Source organism: Parasteatoda tepidariorum, chromosome 8, assembly GCF_982258835.1.
Source record: "Parasteatoda tepidariorum strain Cologne lab strain chromosome 8, Ptep-v5.0, whole genome shotgun sequence".
NCBI lineage: Eukaryota > Metazoa > Arthropoda > Arachnida > Araneae > Theridiidae > Parasteatoda > Parasteatoda tepidariorum.
The window spans coordinates 66,792,172-66,806,593 of NC_141762.1; the positions used below are offsets into that span (position 1 = coordinate 66,792,172).

Below are 14,422 nucleotides of genomic sequence, written 5' to 3' on the forward strand. Positions count from 1 at the left end.
AAAATTTTCAACTTATCTTCAAAGCGTTCAGGGTAATGACTTCCTTACGAATCGAGTTTCCGAATTTATAGGGCTCAAGTAAAACGAATTTTAGATGAATCAAGCATGCTTTTAAATTCTATTCGGCTTTCAAACACTGCAGCATTTCAAAAAATAAACATCATGAGGTAAAAAAAAAAGACGACATTAGTAAATGGCAAATATTCTATAATAACTTAGAAGTTGTTCGGATGATTCTCAAAGCATATAAAAGAAATCGGTTCACGTGAAAAATAATTTTCTTCGCTGACGGGCAAAATGGCGCTGTGTAATTTAAACTCTTGGGAAAGAAATTATTCTGAAAGTGACTTCTAATTAACTTTTAAAAAATCTAAAAAAGTTACGTTAAAATTACACATCCGTCTGCATGAAATAAAATGTTGGGATGTTGTGTGTCCATCTATCATTTATTTTCTTCATGCTGGACAGCCTATAATGATAAATGGAATTGTGCTTAGAAATTGAGATTGATGCCACTACTAAAGTCTCATTTTTTTTTTGCTTATATTTTTAATGTCTACAAGCGCTTCTGTTCATTTCAGTTCTAAGAAATAGCTCAAGTGAAATTATAGGGTAAGATTTTTGTGAATTAGTTGTCTAAGTATTTCAGCCCTTTTACGGATTTGACTTAATACTTTCCCTGCAGATCATAACAGTGTAAAAACTGAAGGAATAGGTAGGGCATAAGTGTTTAAAAGTGAATATTTTCCATTATTTGCTACCACCTTAAGTTTCAACCAAAAAAAAACAACTTTTGGTTTCAAATCAGAAAAATATTTTTCATAAAAAAATATATATCCTGTAAAATAAAAATGCCAGTGCTATATCTCTAATTTTCAAAGCAATCCCGGTGCGTGCACGGACATGCACGAGTTTTGAGACAGTAGCGCATGTACAGGCTTTCCACGGGCGACTAACAATGCAAAAAGTAGTGGAAAATATTTTATTAAAAAATATTAACGTTAGCAACCTTTTCTAGCATAATTTTTTTTAGTCGACTACTGAAAGTGAAGGTAAAGAATCCTTTTCTTTTCTTTTTTTTTAAATATGAGTAATTTGAAATGTAAATTATAATGGCAGGTACGATTGAATAATTAAAGAGATAATAAATGATCAAAAATAAATTATGTTTCTACCACTTTTTACATTTATAGTCGTCTGTTTCATTCCTTTATTATTATTATTATTTGGTTTATTGCTTTATTGAAATTACATTTGCAGGCTTGTGTGCTCAATTATAAGGCTTATAAACCTTTGTCAAGTAGAAAGGCAGATAGAAAAATTCAAAGAAGAATATCACTAAGAATACGGGATTCGAACCCGCTACCTCCACACTTTGCACTGCGTTTGGCGGGTGATACCGCTCGGCCAGGGAGGCCTCATTATTATTTGGACAGTAGATGAAAGGGGCCAAAATTGCCCTTTTCATCCACTTTTCAAATTTCAAAACGCTAACACAAATGGTTCTGGTGTTATTAGAACGAAAAACACACGAACTCTTTCGTTCTATTATTATAGGTTTAAAAGGATCCGTCCCTTCTGCGGAGGATCAAAATTGTGATGGCATGTCTTCGGATCATCCTCAGAGATGTTTCCCAGACCGTCGCCAATAGCCCATTGCGCAGCTCTAGCGCGACGTAAATGAACAAAACAAAACAAACAATCAAAAGGATCCGAATTAAAATGAGAAATTTCATTCAAGTCTAATCAAAATATTAAATTGGAAATTCAAAATTAGAAATTTTAAACTAGAGCTTAAAAACGAATTCGGTCTTGAAGTTTTAAAAAGGAAATTTAATTTAAGACAAATTTTTCAATAAAACCAGTTACTAGCATATTTTTTGTTTCTAAAAGTATCATGCACAACTGTCATAAAGTTTATTTGTGTGTGCTTGTATATGGCAAAGTTGGACAAATGTGTTATGCTGTAGCTTATTGGCAGCAGATGCTCCCTGTAGAATGTTTAGGATACTTCATGAAGTTTGAAAATCACCCTCTTAAGAGGTCGCTATATTGCGGAAGACACCCTTCATGGCGCTTTCATCTGAATAAGTAATTTAAAGTTAAGAGAAAAGGGAATTCAGATAAAACTCAGACTAAACCATGTAGTTTCAAATACTGGAAAAACGTTTTTAAAATATCAAAATACAAACAAATGATAGCAGAATTACGCTGTGGAGAAGTAATCCTGCCATCTTTTATTTGCATATTGGAATTTCGTACACATTTTTTTCAGCATTTAAAGCTTCATGGTTAACTTTAAGAATTTTATAACCTTCGTTGGGCAGCCTACTCATGCTCAATTCCGTAGCATTTTGAACCCAATACTGAAGACCAGGGAATTCAGACCCGGGTCAAGTATTATTAGAAATTTGCCTTCGTGGAGGATTTTTTGATGGGACAAACCCGTATTTGCGTTACATGGAGAGGAAAACCACAAAAACCTCCCACGGTTAGGCTGACGGCTATGGAAATCTAACCCATGATCCGTCAACCACTGAGAATATTTTACTTCAGCAGTGTGGTCAGTGCGAGCCGAGTGCGGACTTCTTATCTACCAGCCATCACTGGGATTCGAACCCGGTTTACCTCATTGGTAGGCGAGCACTCTATTCCTTGAGTCAATAATACTCTTAACTCCAAGATTACCTGAACTCCCTTTTACTTAACTTTAATATACCAATAGAGGTGAAACTGAATTCGCCATGATGAAAAAAGTTCCGACCGTGATATAGATTCTTAGCAGTCAATTCATTCACATTCAAATGATTTCCTTGTACTAGAATTTTGTGCTTTTCTTTTCATTTTTCATTGTAAGCATATTATTATAGATGTTAGCGAGACATTGTTATTAATTATGAAAAAATTTAAAATATATAAGGTATGAATAATTACAGCGATTTGTTACTTTCTGTCTGATGTTATTGCTTTGTTAGGTTAAAGCTATTTGTCAAATGACTGTTATCTCGCTTAATATTTGGAATTTCTTTTTGAATCAATTCCAGATTTTTCTCTTCGCTTCTATTTCACAGGTTAGTGATAAACGTTTTAACGACTCAATTTTTTTAGTTTAGACATCAAAAACTGAGCAGCGAAATTTGACTTTCATCCGACGTATATCTCTCGAACTCGGACTCTAAGTATTGTAAATCGGGTTTCGACTCTTCGATTGGGCTCAGACATCAAAAGTGAGTCCAAACTCTTCTCTAATATCGATATCAACACATCAATACTCATACGTATCCATACCGTTTAAAGCCTTCAGAGGTTTAAGAGACAATGTTCATTAAGAGGTTATAATTTTATTGATCACAAAATTGAACTTACTTCACTATTCGAAAGTTAAGTCAAAAGATATCCATGTGCATTCAAATGATAAATCTAAAATATAAAAATAATACATACTTAAAATACATGAGTAATATACCGAAAAAAATTATAAAGCATTGCAAATTAACGATAAAATTTGTATTTGAAATTAGTCAATGTTTTGTAACAAATACAGCTTTCGAGTTGCATATGCTATTTTAATCAATAGTTTTCAAAAGAAATGTCGTTTAAAGGGCATAAAAAAATAACATGAATCATAAATAAAAAGGTTAAAAATAAAGGCAATACGATAAACTAGCATCATCATTCTATTTTTATAACCGCCGTTGAACAGCCGTTTTGAGTTTACGACTACCACGATTCAACTCCGAAGCCTTGTAATTTTGAACCCTAATTTAAAAGACGAGGGAACTCCTGGATCAAGTATTGGGATAAATTTGTTTTCGAGGAGTACTTGATGGAAATAATCCGCACTTGCGTTATATGAAGGAAAACCTCCCTCTGTTAGCTTGACGGGTGGTCGATGCGATGCGGGTGGCATGTAAACTCTCTTTACACACATAGTATCCCCAAGAGATTTTGAGAGCGCTGATTGGCTTTCTCGGCATTGCTTTCAGTTACGTCTTTTTGTAGCTCCTCCCCAATAACATTTCTCCGTAGTTTGTTCCCAAAATGTAAATCAATCATAAATCAGTTCCAGGATATTTCTGATACTAATTTTATGACAAATGTTACAGTTTCGTTCAAAAAATTAAACAGCGTTATTAATTGTATTTTATTAATAACACATTTATTTAAATCTAATTTGCTTTAAATTTTATGCTAATATTTTGTTATTAATTTTAGGTAAATGCAAGGTAAACGATCATGTTTTGGTAAAACATCAAATTAGTATAATTGTTCCGTGTTCAAGTCAACATCAAGGTAGGTTCAGTGGTTTTATATCAATAGTTCGAAATAATTCATCGGCGAAATCAAATCAAATATAACGAAACAAATATTTAATAACGAAAAAAGAATTAATACAACTTGACACTTCCGTGTCTACATGTTCACTGCTTTTTGATGCGCTCACAGCGCCCTCTCAGTAAGGAGGTTTTACCATTCTCCCCACTTAAATTTCGATGAAATTTATCACTAAAATAATTAAACAATATTTAAAATTAGTTCACAATACATCAAAATTTTCTGAATAAAAAATATTTAAATCTGACTTTATCTAAAGTATTGAATTTTAAAATTAGCAAATTAAATGAAATTAAAGTTCAAATTGATTGAGCTTAAAAAGTTAGTTCAGAAATGTTCAAAAAGTTCCTGTGTCTGCAGGGCTATCTGGAATCGGCAATGGTGCTACTTTGTTGATGGCTCGTCGTAGAACACCTGTAGAGGTCTTGACGTCAACAACTCTAACTAGTCCATCTTTTCCAGGCAGAACGTTCACGATGCGCCCTAAAGACCAGTACATAGGCTTGGTGTTGGGATCCTTTAAAAGGACGAGTTGATTCACTTTCAAGTTTGGATTCTGAACTTTCCACTTTGCACGAGTTTGAAGGTGTTGTAGATACTCAGAGCTCCATCTCGACCAGAACTTATTCTGAAGATTCTGAACAAGTTTCCACCTAGAATGAAAAGATAAAGAATCCGAAGCAGTATGGGGTTCAGGGAAAGATAAAATAGCATTTCCAGTTAAAAAGTGTCCCGGCGTTAAAGGATTAGTGTCATTGGGATCGGAAGAGAGGGGTGATAAGGGACGGGAATTCAAAACTGCTTCAATTTGAGTCACTAATGTGGTTAACTCTTCAAAGTTCAAAATAGCTGATTTTGTCACCTTTAACAAAATGCGTTTCATTGCTTTTATGTTTGCCTCCCATAATCCGCCAAAATGGGGAGAAGCTGGTGGAATAAAATTCCACTCAATACCCTCTTCTGCACTAAATCGTTGAACAGTAGCGGATTTACAAATTCTTTCCCACTCATTAAGGATATTTTTTGCACCCGTAAAATTTGTGGCGTTGTCACTCCAGATGATGGATGGCTTGGATCTTCTTGAAATAAATCTTCTAAGACAAGCCATAAAAGCCTCGGTCGTCAAATCGGACACAACTTCGAAGTGCGTGGCTTTTGTGCAGAAACAGATGAAGATAGCGATGTAGGATTTTAGAGTAACTTTTGATCTTTTCAAATTTGGTTTCGTAATTATGGGACCTGCATAATCCAGTCCGACCCTTTCAAAAGGTCTCGATGGCACAATTCTGTCTCTTGGCAAATCTCCCATCATTTGGTTGATGGTTTGGTTTTTCGCTCTGAAGCAAGTAATGCACTTATTTAATATTCTTCTAACTTGGTTTTGACCAGATGGAATCCAATACAATTGCCTTATCAAATTCAGGGTAGTTTGTACTCCAGAATGCAAAGATTTTTTGTGAAAATAATCAATGATGAGTTCAGTCAGATGGTGATTCTTAGGCAAAAGTATTTGGTGTTTTTGAAATTCAGGAAGTCTAGAATGTTTCAATCTTCCTCCAACTCTCACTATTTCTTTCTTGTCCAAAAATACATTTAAAGATGATATTTTGCTATTTTTTGGAATAGGATGATCCTTTTGCAAACACTTGATTTCAGATGAAAATTCAGATAACTGCACATGTTTTACTAAAATTTCCGTGGCTCGTTCTAATTCAGACGCACTTAAACACTCGGTTTTCCTTAATGTTGGTTCCATTTTACAATTATGCACAAATCGTAAGCATAAAGCTGTTATTCTAATCAGTCTACTGAATGATGAATATCTTGCGATCAAATCATCTGCTGGCTCTTTTTCAACTGTTGCATTTACAGTAACTGATTTCTTGATTTCCAATTCATCGATGTTCTTATCAGTTTGAATTACTGGTTCTAACGACACTGGCCATTCTGTTTCATTCAATGTTAACCAGGTGGGGCCATGCCACCATAATTCGTCGTTCTTAAGATCATTTAAGGATACTCCTCGACTTATCAGATCAGCAGGATTGTCTTTTCCTATACAGTGATGCCACTGGTCGGGTTTACTCAGTTTTTGTATTTCTTGTACTCTATTCTTCACGAACACTTTGTGTCTATTCGGGTCTCCTTTGATCCAGTAACATGCTATTGACGAATCTGTCCAATAGAATCGTTTAAGAGGTAATTCTAGAGCCGATTCAATTTTATGGCTTATTCTTGCTGATAAAAGTCCGCCCATGAGCTCCAGTCTTGGGATTGATAGTGTCTTTAGAGGTGCTACTCTACTTTTTGAAGCCACAAATGAAATAATATTTCGATCAATCAATTCTATACGTAAATAAGCCACAGTTCCATAAGCTTTCTTGGATGCGTCAGAAAAGCAATGCAGTTGTATGCTAATTGTACTTCCAGGTAACGTTTCTTTAAAGTAGCAACGTGGAATTCGTATCTTCTTTAAATACTCGATTTCCTCACACCATTTGTTCCAAGCAGCTCCTAATTGTTTAGGCAACTTTTCATCCCAGTCCAGACCTAAACACCAAATTTCTTGTATCAAACATTTAACTCGAATAGTGTATGGACTAACAAAACCTATTGGATCAAATAGTCGACCTGCTACTTGTAATAAGTATCTTTTAGTTTCCTTTCTTTTGGAGAGAAACGCTTCCAGATTTTTAAAATCAAAATAAAATGTATCGGTTTTCTCATTCCATCCAACTCCTAGGACCTTAGAAGTTATCAAGTTATTGTCCAGTGCACTTCCAGATTCATCAACTTCAAAATTCAAATCCTTCAATTCTTGGATAAGTTCAGGTGAGTTACTCCTCCATTTTCGAAGGTCCATGATAGCATCTTTAAAAATCTGTTCACTTTATTTACAAGTTTTCAAAGCTTGTTGAACATTGTCCTCTCCGCAAAGAAAATCATCGACATACAGAGACTGGTTCAGATGCTTGTAAGTCAACGGAAATGTGTCCATGTATTTTTTCAGATGATGTTTAATTGTAGCTGCTAGTAGAAAAGGGCTTGATTTTACTCCAAACAAAACTCTGCACATTCGGAACACGTCCAACTTCTTGTTTTCCAAATCCAAATTTTCTGGATCTTCATTCCAGAAAAATCTTGTAAAGTTTCTTTCGCATTCATTAATTTCAATCATCAAAAAGGCCATTTTAATATCTGCTACGAAAGCAATTGGGTTTTTTCTGAATTTGATCAGGAGACTAAACAAGTTTGGTATGAAATTAAGACCGGTGTGTAGACATTCATTCAAACTTAACTGTCCTTTATCATGTGATCCTGCATCAAACACGATCCGTACTTTGCTTGTAGTCTTATCAGTACGAATCACTGCTCTATGTGGTAGATAAAATGTGTTTTTCTGCAAATTCTCTTTTTCAACTGGAATACGTTCAATGATATTCTCGGAAAGATAGTTCTTTAATATTGAGCTATATTCACTAAATAAAGTAGAATCATTTTTTAAAGTTGATCTTAATTTCATAAATCTCTTCTTTGCCACTTGCTAATTGTTTTCTAACAACGATTTCATATGCGGTTTCCAGGGAAATTTGACTTTATAGCGTTTATTTTCATATGAAATTCCATCTTCAAATTCGGACATTATATCATTATCATTAATTTTGTCGTCAGATATCTCTGCCTCAATTCCTAAATTTTCTAAATCCCAAAATTCACTAAGTTGTTTGGAAATGATCGACTCATTAACAATAACACTCATTGTAAATAATTCCTCGCAATTTGTGCTCCCCCCTTGTAAAGACCATCCCCACAACGTTTCGACTGCTACTAAGTTTTTGTTTAATCGCATAATTCGCCCAGTAACTACTTCATAGTAATAGTCCCCACCCAAGAGAACTGATATTTCTTTATCATTAAACTCATAACAATCAGCTAATTGTATATTTCTTAAGTGTCTAAATTTTTTATCAATATTTGCAGGAGGGGTCGGTAAATGTGAGGCCGTTATATTATCTGTTTCAATTGCTTCAATTTCGATGAATAAATTTGGATCCTGTCTATTTTGCAATTTAATTTTCACGACATTATATGTTTTCCCTTTGTTTTCATTACCGCCAAATGTGCAAATTGAAATACTTTCTTCTCTGATTATAGGAAAGTTAAATTTTTTGACAAGGGACGACAAAACAAAGCTACGCTGACTCCCATTATCTAGGAAAACGCGGCATATTTCCTTTTTCTTTTCATCCCCAATCACTGCAGCGCATGTATGTAACAAAATGTTATCGGATTTAGTATTATTAGCTTTTGTTTTAATAACTGCCGAAACGACGCTATCTGTTACATTTTTCTGATTTGGACTTTCAATATTCGAATCATTTTGTTTCCGAAAACATATTGAAATATGGTGGGATCCCCCACAAAAGGAACAGTTTTCTTTAATCGAACATTCTGCAACACGATGACGAGGTTTAAGGCATAAAAAACAACATCCTTTCTTTTTCAAAATATCTCTCTTTTCCTTAGCATTAAATGTATAACACGATTCTAATTTATGTGACTTATTGCAGAATAAGCATTTCTCATTGCCTGGCACCGATGAGAGGCTCTGTTGGGATGAGATCATAGAAAAAGTGTTTTCCTTTTTCAAGGGCATGCCCGTGGTATTACGTTTAACAAACCCATAATTCTTATTTTTTAATCTTTCTTGTGGGGAAAGGAAATAAGATGGCGATGGTTTATGATTATTTATTTGAAGTGATCGTTCGCGGCTCCGAATTTCTGAATTGAGAAACATTAATAGAGCACTTAAATCAAATTCCTTATCATTTTGGGATCGATTAAATTGTAAAACAAATTCTGAAGGAATTAATTTCATTAAAATGGGTGTCAATAAACTGGTATAAGTATCTCCTTTTACACCCAAGCTTTCTAAACTGCGTATCTGTGTTTCCGCGCTGTCATATAAATTTCTAAGACTTATAACATCATTAGGATTTTTGACAGGCGATAAATTTAATAAATCACTCAAATGAGCGTTGATTAACATGTTTTTGTTCCCAAATCTATCCTTTAATAAATCTAGGGCTTTATCGTAATTCTCATCAGAAATTGCAAATCCGTTAATGCATGCAAGAGCATTTCCACATAAATACGATTTCAAATAATTAAATTTATCAACTTTGCTTAATTTTACATTATTATGAATACAACTTTCAAATAAATTGTAAAAATCTAGCCATCCCGCATAATTTCCCGCATATTTATTTATATTTAATTTTGGTAGATTTATGTTCATGCATTCAGAATTGTTTGAATCATTTGTTTCAGAGGTATTTGAAACTGTATCAGCTGGGATAGAATTCATTTTCTTTATTTTTAAAGAAAGTTTAGTCTTCCAAAAAATTATTTTTTCTTGGATTTCTTCAGAAGTTTCAACATCTTCAGAAATTGTGTCTTCAGACAAAAGATCTACAATTTCATCATTCAAAAAATTCAATTTGCTTTCTTTTTCATTCAATTGTGCTAAAAAAGCTTCAAATTGTTCCAGTAATTCTATTTCGTCATTAATCGATTCTTCAATTTTATTAATCAATTTTGTCAGTGCTGTTCGTACAGCGGTACGCTTCTTTTTAAATTTTTTAATATTTTCTGCCATATTTATTTCTATCCAGGTAATTCAGTTTCAATGTAAATAATAAATTCTTACCTGGCGTTTGACGTTCGCCGATGACGTCAAATCAATCAAATCAGTTTCAATTCAATTCAGCTTCCCGGCCGATGCACCATAAATGTTCCGTGTTCAAGTCAACATCAAGGTAGGTTCAGTGGTTTTATATCAATAGTTCAAAATAATTCATCGGCGAAATCAAATCAAATATAACGAAACAAATATTTAATAACGAAAAAAGAATTAATACAACTTGACACTTCCGTGTCTACATGTTCACTGCTTTTTGATGCGCTCACAGCGCCCTCTCAGTAAGGAGGTTTTACCAATAATAATAATTATTAAACATAAATTAAAGTTTTTAGCCAGCTTTTATGTAATATATATATAAGAATTGATTAATATTCAAATCGAATAGCATTGTGAATATCCTTATGCGCTTAGAAATTAAAATCTCTTACTTAAATTTATTAAGCATGATTGCAGAACCACTCAGTTAAATTTGAATTTATTATATGAGATTTTAAGATGTATATAAATAAATTTTTAAAATTAAGGTAGACTATTTGAAAAGGATTTTATCGAATCTTAGAGGAAAATATTCTAAAATGTTATTAAATGTATCTAAAATGTTATTCTGAAATGTTATTATTCTAAAAATTAATTATAATTCAGCAAAAAAATTGTAGAATTTTTCAAAAACTTCTTTTACATTTCTCCTGCGACACTTTCATAAACGCACTGTGGTGACAAGCAAATAATTTCCAGCAATTAAATAATAAAAAAATAATTAAAATCCAATAGAAATGTACTAGAATTAAAAGAGGGAATTTTTTGTAAATTTATTCTTTAATTACTCATGGTATTAATTTAATGGACAATTCATAATCATTAACTTTTATCTTGATGGGAATTATGCAATCCAAAATTAATAAAATAAGCATCTTAAAGGACAATTGCTTGATTTCTTAGATATCAATTAATAGTTTTTCGGTATTATAAAACACTTAAAAAATAAAAAATAAAAACATTAAAAATTAGTTATAAATAGGTAGGCATAATGCAGATCTCTTAGTTTTAATTTATAATAATAGATGGCGCCACTAATGAATATTAAATTAAAAAATTTTATAATTTAATTTTAGTAATCCACAAGAAATAAATAAAATATTAATTTAATTCGATGAACATTAATTTAATTAAATAAATATCAAGTGAAAACTATTCAGTTTTCATTTTATAGTGAGAATAAGAATTAAGCAAGGTAATTAAATTCGATTTCAATGTTATTCAATAAATTAGAGGGATATTAGCTTCATAAGAATTCATGCATGTAATAATCATAAATTTAACGAAAAAAGCATTTCCCATAAAAATTAAATACAAAATTTTTCTTAAAATAACTAAACTAGTTATTTACCTACAACAAATCTTTGCCCATGAGATTTGAAAGTTCCAGAATTCCATTTCGTATTGGTAAGTTCCCCAAATTCCATTACTCACTTGTTGCAATCGTCTAAATTTAGAACATTGCTTCTAAGGGTAATAGTATTTGAGGAAATGTTTTTACTTCATTTTTAAATGAAGAAGGCAGTTTCTCTGTTGAAAAAACCGACTTTTAAAGTTTGTACACAAAAGCTGGAGTATAAAAATCACTCTATGCTGAAAATAACAAGCATGGCAGAATGAAATAGCCATACGTCACAGATGGCGTTGCCAAGAAAGCCAATCAGCGCACTCAAAATCTCTTGGGGATACTATGTGTGTAAAGAGAGTTTACATGCAGCCGGGTGCTGAATTCGTATCGACCAGCCATTGCTGGGATTCGCACCAGGTTAATCTCACAGGGATGCGAGAACTCTACCCCCTGAGCCACCATGACTCAAGTATCATCATTGGTACAGAATGCAGAATTCTACAAAGATTTTATTTATTTTCTGTGAAAACGCAATTTCTGAAGTTAAAATCTGGTAATTAAATCTGCCATATTATATTCTCAAAAGTTTCATGCTTATTGTTTGCTAAAGAAAATTAGAAAAAAAAAATATTATTCGTACTTAGCATCTTCTTATGATTCTTATACTTTTCACACAAAAAAAAAAAAACATTTCGATTAATTCAAACCTGATATAACTCTAAAGTACACAAAAATTATGACTTTCAATCCCAACTGCAGTATTCTTCTAAGAATATGTTGTTCTCATATTTTAACATTAAAAAAAACTGAGTAATTATTTTCTCATTTGTTGTATTATATATATCAGGTAAATCTTATCAGATAATCCCAAAAACAACTGACGCAAAAAGCATATTTGAAAATAGATAAGAGTTTTTGCTGCTTCATCGTTGAAGTGGAAGAGCACCCAAAACAAGATGATCCTCATCACAACAAAAACACATGAACGATGGCAACTTTTTTTAAAACAAAGAATTATTTTGCTTTTTAACATTATTTTTAAGTTTTCATAATTCACACTCGAAACAAATCCTCCCCTTTCAAATATTAAGCAATTTTCATATTTTAATGTAAATACGTTTAGTTAATATTAATGACACGATATTATAGTTAATACAATATTATTAATATAATAATAAAATTTATAATATTAAAATACTTATTGTTATAATAACATATTTGCCAAATTCCGGATAAGAGATATTCGGATAACCGAGTTATATTTCAAAAATCCTTCTCTCCAATTTAAAAAAAGCACAGACAGTTTCCATTAACCTCTCAGTTCGCAAAACTACTTCATTTTTAAGAAGGTATCTACTTTTTACTCTTTCTATTTACCATTAAGTAACAACATTGAAAAGAAAAGCCAATTACATTGTTGTTTTTCATCCTTTAGTCATTTTGGCGATTTTTTTAACCTTCGATTTGCTTTCTAAATGGCTCTAGTAACAACTCCTTAATGACTCCTTTTGTTCGCCATTTGTGTTCGGCGATTAAAATCGCCTGTCAAAAGTGTTAGTGTTTTAATCAAGGGGCAGACTTTTGTTCCACAATGGCAAAGAAAGAAAGAAAAAAGAACAACTTTAAATGAAAGAAAAAGTGAATTAGGATCACTTTCTCTCACTACAAAAAAAAGTCATAATACATTTCAATCTTTAGGCCTTGCCTCAGGCTAGGCTACAATCACAGCGGCGTTCTTTGAGTTTAACTTGCAATTGGGGTAGATGTTCTCTTGCAAATTACAATGCGAATATTAATGACACTCTTTATAATTTTAGGTGTACAGATTAGTTCCATGAGTTTTCTAATATTCTTAAAAGTTTCTTCACCCTCCTTTTGGAATTACGTAGAAAATTGAGAGTAGGAAGAAGAAGAAAAATGTTGGAAACGATGGAATGTTCTTGCTTCTGTGGAACAAATTTTTCACGTTTATCGTTTGCTAATCTGCGACAAGATGAAGTAACGACAAACTAAGGATATCTTGGGGGAAATTTGTGCAACGAAGAAACTACGATGTCATGAACAGATAGTTACGTACTAAGAATACTTTTTTTTTTAAAGATTCATAATGATTTTAAAAAAAGTGCTATCTCTTCTGGCGCACAGATTGTATTAGATAATCTCTCAAAGTAAGCATTAAATAAAGATTTGTTGACAGTTTTTTATCAAGTTTTTCATTCGAATTAACTATTTGTAGAGACTGATATCGGTTTTAGAATAAAACAAAATATTTTTATATTTTAATTTTTATAAGAAATATTTAAATTATTAATCAATTTTTTTTTTCTTCCAAATCGGTTGCTTTGACTTAGGTCGTACATACTTTTTGTATTCCTCATAACTTTCGTCTTCTTGATTGGCTAACTAGTTTGTCATTTGACTATTTTATTATTTCTTTTATTGCTCAAATACGAGTTAAGAATCTAATGTATAACCTTTTTAAATACAATCATAATGCATTAACCTTTTTGAATACAAAAGCTACATTTTGTAATAATGTGAGAAACACCTTAATTGGTACCACATTTGTTACTTAATTAAACGAATGAAAAGTTTGTCGCGTGGAGACAGCGAATTAAAACATCACCGCAAGGCTGGATTGTAACATAACTTTTGCTTGCAATTAAGATTTTACTACTATTTCCTTATCACTTGGCAAAGTCATTTCAGTGCTTATAATTAAGGTGTAAATGCATTTTTGGGGTTTTTAACTTATACAATGGCATTTAAGCGATGCTTTGTTATGAGCCTGCATATGTGTGTAACAATAAATAAATAAGCTTCTTGTTTATCCACGGGAATGAAATAACTGAATTACTAAAATGTGACCGATCCTGTTTAAATTGTATCATTATTTCGGTCAGAAATCATGCTATTTGTTGAAGCGATATTAAAATAAGCGACTATTAAAATTAGTAAATAGTACTTTAAGTGCAAATGTTTTTATTTTTCAAGTCCAG

The 14,422-nt window shown here is 32.2% G+C and overlaps 2 protein-coding genes across 2 annotated transcripts; both read right to left on the reverse strand.

The window, feature by feature from the left end:
* Nucleotides 1-4,672: 4,672 nt before the first annotated feature.
* Nucleotides 4,673-7,198, reverse strand: LOC147806228 (uncharacterized). Its single transcript, XM_087149610.1, has one exon. The coding sequence runs from the start codon at nucleotides 7,196-7,198 to the stop codon at nucleotides 4,673-4,675; it is 2,526 nt and encodes an 841-aa protein (XP_087005736.1).
* Nucleotides 7,199-7,879: 681 nt separating this feature from the next.
* Nucleotides 7,880-8,992, reverse strand: LOC147806229 (uncharacterized). The gene has a single exon (XM_087149611.1). It carries the CDS (start codon nucleotides 8,990-8,992, stop codon nucleotides 7,880-7,882), a length of 1,113 nt encoding a protein of 370 aa, XP_087005737.1.
* Between the last annotated feature and the right edge of the window lie 5,430 nt (nucleotides 8,993-14,422).

Bases quoted from the DNA above. Each gene is read 5' to 3' on its own strand.
- LOC147806228 (XM_087149610.1), bottom strand. From the start codon at position 7,198: ATGGACCTTCGAAAATGGAGGAGTAACTCACCTGAACTTATCCAAGAA.
- LOC147806229 (XM_087149611.1), bottom strand. From the start codon at position 8,992: ATGCCCTTGAAAAAGGAAAACACTTTTTCTATGATCTCATCCCAACAG.